The 12,376-nt window shown below is 43.9% G+C and overlaps 1 protein-coding gene across 1 annotated transcript in view; it reads right to left on the bottom strand.

Annotated features, from left to right (window-relative positions):
* Positions 1-614: 614 nt before the first annotated feature.
* LOC308291792 (pleckstrin homology domain-containing family A member 1-like) overlaps positions 615-12,376 on the bottom strand; it is a gene marked incomplete at both ends in the record, with an annotated part of 31,600 nt that continues 19,838 nt past the window's right edge. The window contains 2 exons of the mRNA XM_080733925.1: positions 615-821; positions 10,189-10,257. Coding sequence (XP_080590051.1) covers positions 615-821; positions 10,189-10,257 — 276 coding nt within the window. The remainder of the gene's footprint in view (positions 822-10,188; positions 10,258-12,376) is intronic.

Below are 12,376 nucleotides of genomic sequence, written 5' to 3'. Positions count from 1 at the left end.
TTCCGATGTTGCGCTGCTCAGCTGTTCTTACAGGCTGCATACGTAAAGACCCGCCCCCACCTGCCTCTGATTGGCTTACCGACTTCCGTATGTGTGACGCACACGGAGGCAATGAACACGGAAGCGATGAAGATTCCATTAGTTGCTCAAGGCATTTAGCGCCCCTTAGCCGAAGGAGGCGTCTCCCTTTCTATGTCTATGGCTATTCCAACCAGTTCCTTTCCCCTCCATCAGGCACCCCGGCTGGCCAGGGGGAGGCTTTATAGAGACCAGGACTACTGCATGTTTTTGTGAGGGTATCTGCTCTAGGAGACACGGGGAGAACATGCAAACTCCACACAGAAAGGCCCTTTCACCAACCCCACCCAGTGTGTGGGCACTGATGACACGGAGGAGAGAACACGCCCCCAGCGCCCACAGCGCCCCCCGGTGGGAATCGAACCCAGGACCTTCTAGCTGTGCACCACCAGGACCCCTTGAAAATACATTTCAAACTCACTTTGTCAAATAAAACACATTTTAAAAGAGGAAAATCATTTTAAAAATCTATTTAACACTTTTAAATGAAAAGAACGCTATGTGTGTGTGTGTGTGTGTGTGTGTGTGTGTGTGTATCATATCAGAGTCATTTGAAGGTCACTGTCCTCAGTTAAGCCCCGCCCCTCTCCACACGGTTCCCACGGCAATGCCTCCTCCACGCCGGCCGTTGCCTCGGCGACCGGACCGTCTCCCGTGGCCGGGGGGGCTGAAGCAGAGGATTGTGGGTAGTGTAGTTCCTCGTAGACGGGGAAGTAGAAGGTGGAGGCGGGGTCATGGTCGTCCTGGCAACAGAGATGGTAAACACAGTGAGGCCCCGCCCACTCTCTGACGCCTTGTGAGCTTGTAGATCTGCTATTGTCAAACATGTTGTACTTTTACTTTTGGTACTTTAAGTACATTTTTTTATGGCAACACAAGTACATTATGAATTACAGACTTTTACTTGTAACAGAGTACTTCTTCTACATTGCAGTATTGATACTTTTACTCAAGTAAAGAAATTGAGTACTTTTTCCACCACTGGTTGTAATGTGAACCTAGAGGCTGTATAGACCTTATTCACACCGCGGCCATCTTGGATCACATGACTTCCTGGGATAGCAGCCTGCATTACAAACCATTGTGAACAATGGAGCGATGGTCCCAAAATATATCAACCCATTTATTTTTACCAAATGGACTAATGGGCAGATGACGACATCAACATCCTCAAAATGACCAGGCTAACACAGTAACTAATGTTGGGCACGGTGCCTGCTGCGCTAATAGATCTTGCTAGATCTGCCATTTCTGAAAAATTGTGAACATTTGAGCCAATCTTTGAATATATATTTTTCAAACCAAATTTTTGCAACTCAAATCTCTGCTTCTGGGTGGTCCCTGGAACAACATATTTTGAGATGGGGGTCCGCGGCCGAATAAATGTCATTTTGGGGGTCCTTGACATGAAAACGTATGAGAAGCACTGATTTAGAAGGATTTAGAAGACATTTATAGAATCTGGTCAGATTTTTCAAAAATAGCAGATCTACATCTACTATTGAACAGTTAAAGCATAAAGTATTAATGCGTTCCAGGTCTTAATGGGTTAACCAGGCATCCCTGTTCTTGCTGATCTACAAGCTCAGGACACCTTGCGCTGCGAGGCGTTGTGAGCTTGTAGATCAGCTATTTTCGGGCAGAGGTTGGGTGTAGAGGAGGTGAAAACAGAGCAGAGCAAGTCAAGTTTACTACTATTGGCTGTTCAGAACCTGTCTACCAGTGACATCATCGATGGGGAATCCAAGACAAACTGTAGGCTTTCTGTTCTTCTTACCAAGAAATGTAAAAATAAATAAATGAAAACTATTGTTCCATTTTATCTTGAGGACCAATTATATCAGGGGTGGCAACTTTGATGATGGTGAGGGCCACTATATTTACACCTTCACTCCAGAGGGCCACTATATTATTTACACCACTATATTTACACCTTCACTCCAGAGGACCACTATATTTACACCTTCACTCCAGAGGACCACTATATTTACACCTTCACTCCAGAGGGCCACTATATTTACACCTTCACTCCAGAGGGCCACTATATTTACACCTTCACTCCAGAGGACCACTATATTTACACCTTCACTCCAGAGGGCCACTATATTTACACCTTCACTCCAGAGGACCACTATATTTACACCTTCACTCCAGAGGACCACTATATTTACACCTTCACTCCAGAGGACCACTATATTTACACCTTCACTCCAGAGGACCACTATATTTACACCTTCACTCCAGAGGACCACTATTTACACCTTCACTCCAGAGGGCCACTATATTTACACCTTCACTCCAGAGGGCCACTATATTTACACCTTCACTCCAGAGGACCACTATATTTACACCTTCACTCCAGAGGGCCACTATATTTACACCTTCACTCCAGAGGACCACTATATTTACACCTTCACTCCAGAGGGCCACTATATTTACACCTTCACTCCAGAGGGCCACTATATTTACACCTTCACTCCAGAGGGCCACTATATTTACACCTTCACTCCCAGAGGACCACTATATTTACACCTTCACTCCAGAGGACCACTATATTTACACCTTCACTCCAGAGGGCCACTATATTTACACCTTCACTCCAGAGGGCCACTATATTTACACCTTCACTCCAGAGGACCACTATATTTACACCTTCACTCCAGAGGGCCACTATATTTACACCTTCACTCTAGAGGGCCACTATATTTCCACCTTCACTCCAGAGGACCACTATATTTACACCTTCACTCCAGAGGGCCACTATATTTACACCTTCACTCCAGAGGACCACTATATTTACACCTTCACTCCAGAGGACCACTATATTTACACCTTCACTCCAGAGGACCACTATATTTACACCTTCACTCCAGAGGGCCACTATATTTACACCTTCACTCCAGAGGACCACTATTTACACCTTCACTCCAGAGTCCACTATATTTACACCTTCACTCCAGAGGGCCACTATATTTACACCTTCACTCCAGAGGACCACTATATTTACACCTTCACTCCAGAGGGCCACTATATTTACACCTTCACTCCAGAGGGCCACTATATTTCCACCTTCACTCCAGAGGACCACTATATTTACACCTTCACTCCAGAGGGCCACTATATTTACACCTTCACTCCAGAGGACCACTATATTTACACCTTCACTCCAGAGGACCACTATATTTACACCTTCACTCCAGAGGACCACTATATTTACACCTTCACTCCAGAGGACCACTATATTTACACCTTCACTCCAGAGGACCACTATATTTACACCTTCACTCCAGAGGACCACTATATTTACACCTTCACTCCAGAGGGCCACTATATTTACACCTTCACTCCAGAGGGCCACTATATTTACACCTTCACTCCAGAGGACCACTATATTTACACCTTCACTCCAGAGGGCCACTATATTTACACCTTCACTCCAGAGGGCCACTATATTTCCACCTTCACTCCAGAGGACCACTATATTTACACCTTCACTCCAGAGGGCCACTATATTTCCACCTTCACTCCAGAGGACCACTATATTTCCACCTTCACTCCAGAGGGCCACTATATTTCCACCTTCACTCCAGAGGGCCACTATATTTACACCTTCACTCCAGAGGACCACTATATTTCCACCTTCACTCCAGAGGGCCACTATATTTACACCTTCACTCCAGAGGGCCACTATATTTACACCTTCACTCCAGAGGGCCACTATATTTCCACCTTCACTCCAGAGGGCCACTATATTTCCACCTTCACTCCAGAGGGCCACTATATTTCCACCTTCACTCCAGAGGGCCACTATATTTACACCTTCACTCCAGAGGGCCACTATATTTCCACCTTCACTCCAGAGGGCCACTATATTTCCACCTTCACTCCAGAGGGCCACTATATTTCCACCTTCACTCCAGAGGGCCACTATATTTCCACCTTCACTCCAGAGGGCCACTATATTTCCACCTTCACTCCAGAGGGCCACTATATTTACACCTTCACTCCAGAGGGCCACTATATTTACACCTTCACTCCAGAGGACCACTATATTTACACCTTCACTCCAGAGGGCCACTATATTTACACCTTCACTCCAGAGGGCCACTATATTTACACCTTCACTCCAGAGGACCACTATATTTCCACCTTCACTCCAGAGGACCACTATATTTCCACCTTCACTCCAGAGGGCCACTATATTTACACCTTCACTCCAGAGGGCCACTATATTTACACCTTCACTCCAGAGGGCCACTATATTTACACCTTCACTCCAGAGGGCCACTATATTTACACCTTCACTCCAGAGGACCACTATATTTACACCTTCACTCCAGAGGGCCACTATATTTCCACCTTCACTCCAGAGGGCCACTATATTTCCACCTTCACTCCAGAGGGCCACTATATTTCCACCTTCACTCCAGAGGGCCACTATATTTCCACCTTCACTCCAGAGGGCCACTATATTTACACCTTCACTCCAGAGGGCCACTATATTTCCACCTTCACTCCAGAGGACCACTATATTTACACCATCACTCCAGAGGGCCACTATATTTACACCTTCACTCCAGAGGACCACTATATTTACACACTCACTCCAGAGGACCACTATATTTCCGCCTTCACTCCAGAGGACCACTATATTTCCACCTTCACTCCAGAGGGCCACTATATTTCCACCTTCACTCCAGAGGACCACTATATTTCCACCTTCACTCCAGAGGACCACTATATTTCCACCTTCACTCCAGAGGACCACTATATTTCCACCTTCACTCCAGAGGACCACTATATTTCCACCTTCACTCCAGAGGGCCACTATATTTCCACCTTCACTCCAGAGGGCCACTATATTTCCACCTTCACTCCAGAGGGCCACTATATTTCCACCTTCACTCCAGAGGGCCACTATATTTCCACCTTCACTCCAGAGGGCCACTATATTTCCACCTTCACTTCAGAGGGCCACTATATTTCCACCTTCACTCCAGAGGACCACTATATTTCCACCTTCACTCCAGAGGGCCACATTGCATATTGCTAAGTCCTACTTTGTCATTCTAGTATCTCATACAAAAGAAGCAAAAATAGCAGATCTACAAGCTCAAAACGCATCGCAACACGATGCGTTTTGAGCTTGTAGATCGGCTATTTTTGCTTCTTTTGAATTGGAATCCTGAATTATTTTGTGTTATTTTTTAAAATTGGAATACTCAAATGTAACATTTTGATTTAATTTCAATGTAGTTATATACTGACGTTAACTTTATGAACCTAAATACAAAAACAATGGACATAAAATACAAATATTAATACTACTATACTAGTAATTAAGCTACTAATATAGACTGAAGGAATTAAAGCAGGTCATGGTTGTAATTATAACAGCTGAAATCAATAATATATCAGTATTCTGGTATTAACCTGCGGGCCGCATTAAGTGAAGGTGGGGGCCGCATGTGGCCCCCGGGCCACCAGTTGCACATGTATGAATTATATGAAGATAGGATGAAAAGTGGTGAAGTGGTCCTTTAAGTGGTTAAATGTCTGAAAACACACTTTAACATGAATCCAACATGTTGTCAAACCAGTCTGTAAAACTATCTTTGAAATCCATGAAAATGTTTATTCATGGATTTCACTTATTTGGACATGTTGATATTTATTGTTGGGCTTGCTTTGAACCAGGCAGGCATTAGGACCTACTGCTGCAGTGGCTGGAGGCGCAGCGATGGTCTGGGAGATCTGTTGGATCCAACTGTGCATTTCATCTGGACTGTCACACTGAGAGAGAGAGAGAGAGAGAGAGAGAGAGAGAGAGAGAGAGAGAGAGAGAAACAGTGAAACAGAGAGAGAGACAGAGAGAGACAGAACACACATCATCTTTAACATTTGGCATTGCCCTAACCCTAACCCTAGAGCAGTACAGTATCCAGACTACCAGGCTATCTAGAGCAGTACAGTAGCCAGGCTACCAGGCTATCTAGAGCAGTACAGTATCCAGGCTACCAGGCTATCTAGAGCAGTACAGTATCCAGGCTACCTGGCTATCTAGAGCAGTACAGTATCCAGGCTACCTGGCTATCTAGACAGACGATTTCCGTGTTATCCTCCCTTGGGATGGGTCTGTTATCACCCCTGTCATGCCTTGGCCAAGGCTCAGTATTCGGACTACCAACTACCAGGAGCTGGTAGATCCGTGTTATCGCCCATAGACTTGTCATTGCAATGCGCATGCGCCAACGCACGTTCACAGGAACAATGTACTGGTCGCTCCCTCAGTGAGAATCGAACCTGGGTCGTCGGATTACCAGTCCCCGTCGAATTTCCCCCTTGGGATAATAAAGGTATCTATCTATCTAGCTAACCAGGCAGCTGGCGGACCTTTTTTTTTTTGCTTGGTTTTACACATGACTCGGTAACGGAACGCGACACGGCGGTGAAAAATACTATGCCTAACCCTAAACCTAACCCTAACCTTAACCTCAGTAAAACTATGGCTAAACCTAATGTTAAAAAAATATATCGAAGCGGCGCATCCATCTCAGTAGCGTCCTCAGTAAGAACGCATGGCTAGAATTCCCAACCCTGTAGTCTCGAATCCCAGCGTGACTTCTTTTTTTCCCCTTGTGTGTTGGCGCATGCGCATTGCAATGACAAGACCAAGGCTGATATTAAGGCTGATATTGGGACTACCCAGCTCCTGGTAGTTGGTAGTCTGACTACTGAGCCTTGGCTAAGGCATGACAATATTGATAACAGTCCCATCCCAAGGATATGATAACGCAGGATCTAGAGCAGGGGTGGGAAACTTTGATGATGGAGAGGGCCACTACATTTTCACACTCACTCCAGAGGGCCACAATGCATATACTGTACATAGCAAAAATAGCCGATCTACAAGCTCAGCTTGTAGATGTGCTATTTTTGCTATTTTTGAATTGGAATCCTGAAAAGTAACTTCTTTTTGTTTTAATTTCAAATGCATTTATAATTTTATATGTTCTTATGTTGATTTATTAACTTAAATACAAATACATTGGACATAACAAATATAATAACATTTTAATACTAGTCATTTAGCTACTGATATAAACTGAAGCGGTTAATTTTTCCATGTTTTGACTTGTAACAGCTGAAATCAATAATATATCAGTACTCCAATATCAACCTGAGGGCCGCATTAAGTGAAGGTGGGGGCCGCATGTGGCCCCCGGGCCCCAGTTGCCCATGTATGATCTAAAGTGTGTGTGTGTATATAGAAGGTCCTGGAAGGTGTACCTGTATATAGAAGGTCCTGGAAGGTGTGTACCTGTATATAGAAGGTCCTGGAAGGTGTACCTGTATATAGAAGGTCCTGGAAGGTGTACCTGTATATAGAAGGTCCTGGAAGGTGTGTACCTGTATATAGAAGGTCCTGGAAGGTGTACCTGTATATAGAAGGTCCTAGAAGGTGTATCTGTATATAGAAGGTCCTGGAAGGTGTGTACCTGTATATAGAAGGTCCTGGAAGGTGTGTACCTGTATATAGAAGGTCCTGGAAGGTGTGTACCTGTATATAGAAGGTCCTGGAAGGTGTACCTGTATATAGAAGGTCCTGGAAGGTGTATCTGTATATAGAAGGTCCTGGAAGGTGTACCTGTATATAGAAGGTCCTGGAAGGTGTGTACCTGTGAATAGAAGGTCCTGGAAGGTGTGTACCTGTATATAGAAGGTCCTGGAAGGTGTACCTGTATATAGAAGGTCCTGGAAGGTGTGTACCTGTATATAGAAGGTCCTGGAAGGTGTACCTGTATATAGAAGGTCCTGGAAGGTGTATCTGTATATAGAAGGTCCTGGAAGGTGTGTACCTGTATATAGAAGGTCCTGGAAGGTGTACCTGTATATAGAAGGTCCTGGAAGGTGTGTACCTGTATATAGAAGGTCCTGGAAGGTGTGTACCTGTATATAGAAGGTCCTGGAAGGTGTCTACCTGTGAATAGAAGGTCCTGGAAGGTCCTGGAAGGTGTACCTGTATATAGAAGGTCCTGGAAGGTGTGTACCTGTATATAGAAGGTCCTGGAAGGTGTGTACCTGTATATAGAAGGTCCTGGAAGGTGTGTACCTGTGAATAGAAGGTCCTGGAAGGTGTGTACCTGTATATAGAAGGTCCTGGAAGGTGTGTACCTGTATATAGAAGGTCCTGGAAGTGGTGTACCTTTAGGCTTGGCAACATTTCTCTGTTGTATTAGTAATTCAAAGACTCCCTTGTTTCTGTTTGAACAGGTAGATTATTGTAATAACAGACATTCTTACAATACTAGATATGCTGCTAATGAGCATATTATTGTACCTAGTTCAAACACTAATTCAATGAAAAAAACTGTAATTTATAGAGCCATAGACTATTGGAACAAATTACCCTTGAGCATTCGTCTAACTCAAAATAAATCAGCCTTTAAGAAAAAAGTGCTGAGGTATTTACTGGAAAGCAATTAGAAAGTTAGAAATAGCTTCAGGATAAATTAAATTGTAAAAGTTATTTCCTGCTTGGATGTAATGAATCTATATCATTAATGTACTAATGTGAATTAATGCAATTTAATGTTGTTGTATTTTGTTTTTTTATTGTATTGCTTTTTAAAACTGTATTTGTAACATATCTTTGTATGGACCCCAGGAAGACTAGCGGATTGCTAAGGCATCAGCTAATGGGGATCCTTTTCAAATAAACAAATAAATAAACCTGTATATAGAAGGTCCTGGAAGGTGTACCTGTATATAGAAGGTCCTGGAAGGTGTGTACCTGTATATAGAAGGTCCTGGAAGGTGTACCTGTATATAGAAGGTCCTGGAAGGTGTGTACCTGTATATAGAAGGTCCTGGAAGGTGTGTACCTGTATATAGAAGGTCCTGGAAGGGGTGTACCTGTATATAGAAGGTCCTGGAAGGTCCTGGAAGGTGTACCTGTATATAGAAGGTCCTGGAAGGTGTACCTGTATATAGAAGGTCCTGGAAGGTGTGTACCTGTATATAGAAGGTCCTGGAAGGTCCTGGAAGGTGTACCTGTATATAGAAGGTCCTGGAAGGTGTGTACCTGTATATAGAAGGTCCTGGAAGGTGTACCTGTATATAGAAGGTCCTGGAAGGTGTACCTGTATATAGAAGGTCCTGGAAGGTGTACCTGTATATAGAAGGTCCTGGAAGGTGTACCTGTATATAGAAGGTCCTGGAAGGTGTACCTGTATATAGAAGGTCCTGGAAGGTGTACCTGTATATAGAAGGTCCTGGAAGGTGTACCTGTATATAGAAGGTCCTGGAAGGTGTGTACCTGTATATAGAAGGTCCTGGAAGGTGTACCTGTATATAGAAGGTCCTGGAAGGTGTACCTGTATATAGAAGGTCCTGGAAGGTGTACCTGTATATAGAAGGTCCTGGAAGGGGTGTGGATCTCAAACAGGTTGTCTCTGGTCAGGTGTTCAGTGTGATCAGACTCCTGGACCTTCTGGATGTCCTGCAGCGGCACCGCCCTCAGAGGCTCCTTGTCCTGGACGCACACACACACACACACACACACACACACACACACACACACACACACACACACACACACACACACACACACACACACACACACACATTGTAACAGTTTATTCATCCATCCACCCATCCATCCATCTTCAACCGCTTATCCGGAATCGGGTCGCGGGGGTAACAGCTCCAACTGAGACCTCCAGATTTCCTTATCCTGAGCAACTTCCTCCACTCCCTCAGGGAGTATACCGAGGCGTTCCCAGGCCAGTTTGGAGATATAGTCCTTCCATCTGGTCTTAGGTCTGCCACGGGGTCTCCTCCCAGTGGGACGTGCATCGAGGACCTTCCTAGGAAGGCGCTCGGGGGGCATCCGTACTAAGATGCCCCAACCACCTAAGCTGACTCCTTTCCAAGTGTAGGAGCAGCGGTTCTACTCCAAGTCTCTCTCGGGTGACTGGACTTCTGTCCACACTATAATGGTGTGTGTGTGTGTGTGTGTGTGTGTGTGTGTGTGTGTGTGTGTGTGTGCGCGTGTGTGCGTGCGTGCGTGCGTGCGTGCGTGCGTGTGTGTGTGTGTGTGTGTGTTACCAGGTCAGATTTGTAGTAACTCAGCGTATTCTCATCCAATAGGAAGAAACGTCTCTTCCACGTCTTCATCTGAGGAAGATGAAGATCAACCAATGAGAACCCACGTAAACAAAGATCAGCCAATGAGAACCCACGTAAACAAATATCACAAACATGCCTGTGTCATGTCATCCATGTTCCTTCTCTGTGACGACCCAGACATATGTAGATCTGTGATAACCCAGACATATGTAGATCTGTGATAACCCAGACATATGTAGATCTGTGATAACCCAGACATATGTAGATCTGTGATAACCCAGACATATGTAGATCTGTGATAACCAGACATATGTAGATCTGTGATAACCAGACATATGTAGATCTGTGATAACCCAGACATATGTAGATCTGTGATAACCAGACATATGTAGATCTGTGATAACCCAGACATATGTACATCTCTGACAGCAGATACACCAGATGTTGTTGTGGTCGATGAAGAGTCCAGGGAAGTGTCTGTATTAGAGATAGCAGCACCTTTGACCTTAGCCTAGCCTAGAGGAAGCTTTCATGACCAAGGAAAGGTCATTAAATACCAACCTCTCCTACATACCATCTCAGAGCTGGGCTACAGGTAGGGATGGGTATCGAAAACCGGTTCTTGTTGAGAACCGGTTGCCCGTGGTTCGGTTCCATGGAATCGTTAGCCAATGTCCTTAACGATTCTGCTATCGATTCCTGCATATGCGCGATGACATCACGTCACACACGCGACGCGCTGCCTTGTTTAGAAGCAGCCAACATGTTGTCTGATGCTCTGGTCCTGTGACTAACTAAAGCAAACATAACAAGTAGCAGGCAGTCTACTTTATAGTGGCAGCCTACATAATACAGATGGTGCTGGTTACCTTTGCAATGTACGGATATATTCCATAATCCTGTGTCTGTCAATGTCGTCTCAAAAAAGAAGAAGAGAAAAAAAAAAGCATCGTGTCACCAGGCTTTCCTGCCTCCAGACGGTCCATGCAGAAGGAGTTTACTTTCACTTTCATTTAACAGAAAGCAACAGCTTTGCAAAAGCTCTTGCAAGGCTGCAAGGTACAGAAAAAGCCATCCTATAGCCTAAATGTCCCTTTATTTTAGCCAGTTTCAAAGGAAAACCACCTCCCGTTTCTCTGTTGTTGAAAAAAAAAAAAGTCAGTTCACTTTGCGTGGTGTCGTTGTGTGTCTGTCCGCACGCTGGATTAATCAATGCATGTCCAGGTGAAGCCCGTTAAAAGTCGTTATAGTATCCTCCGATAGTTTCACAAAGTACATTAAGCAACAGAAATGTATTATTTAACATTTTAAGTCCCTTACAGAGGTTTTACAACCCAAACAACAGGAACAGTGTCATGAGGTAATATTTTGCCCTTAAATATTTGAAAGGAATAGACTAGAGTCAGACTACTGTGACATAAGGTAAATTTCTCACCTTGAAAACAACAAATGCAACCTTATTTATTTTAGCTTTTAAGACAATCGTTTTAAAACAATATTTATTCAATAATAATATTTTTAATAATATTTGAAATAAATTATCTCAATATGTAGCCATAATTTTAAAATAAAGTTTTTGCCATAATCATGCAGCTCTAACAGTGACACAGACATAGCAGCAATGGCACAGCAATTACAAATATAGGCTATATACAGTAGTATGTATTTTTAACTTTAGGCCTTTCAGTGAATGATCAGCTGGCATCAATATTATATCCATATTAGGGCTACACTGTAAAAAAAAATAAGTTGTGCCTTCACATTCTGAGCACTGCAAAAACGGGACGTTGGATTGAGCTTTTTTGGGTGAAAAATATAAATAAAAACTAGAAAAAGAAGAAAATGACAGGAGGAGAATAAGGAGTGGAGGAGGTAGAAAAGACCATTGGCCACTATTTCTGACCAGCCCCCTGCATGGCGAGGGGGCTGAGAATCGATAAGAGAATCGATAAGGAACCGGATCGATAAGCAGAACCGGAATCGGAATCGGAATCGCTAAAATCTTAACGATACCCATCCCTAGCTACAGGTGCAGACTATTAGTTTTTATATTTGTCAGTCTAGGACATTCTACCCACAGGCTGGTTGTTAGAGGGTTTCAACAATGTGGGATGCCCAAAAAAAGAGGTAAAAAGGCTGGCAAAGTATTGTTCTGTCTCTGCTATAA

Source organism: Nannobrachium achirus, assembly GCF_963921795.1.
Source record: "Nannobrachium achirus genome assembly, chromosome: 9".
Lineage (NCBI taxonomy): Eukaryota > Metazoa > Chordata > Actinopteri > Myctophiformes > Myctophidae > Nannobrachium > Nannobrachium achirus.
The sequence above is the reverse complement of the archived record's forward strand: the minus strand, read 5'-3'. Positions and strand labels throughout refer to the sequence as shown.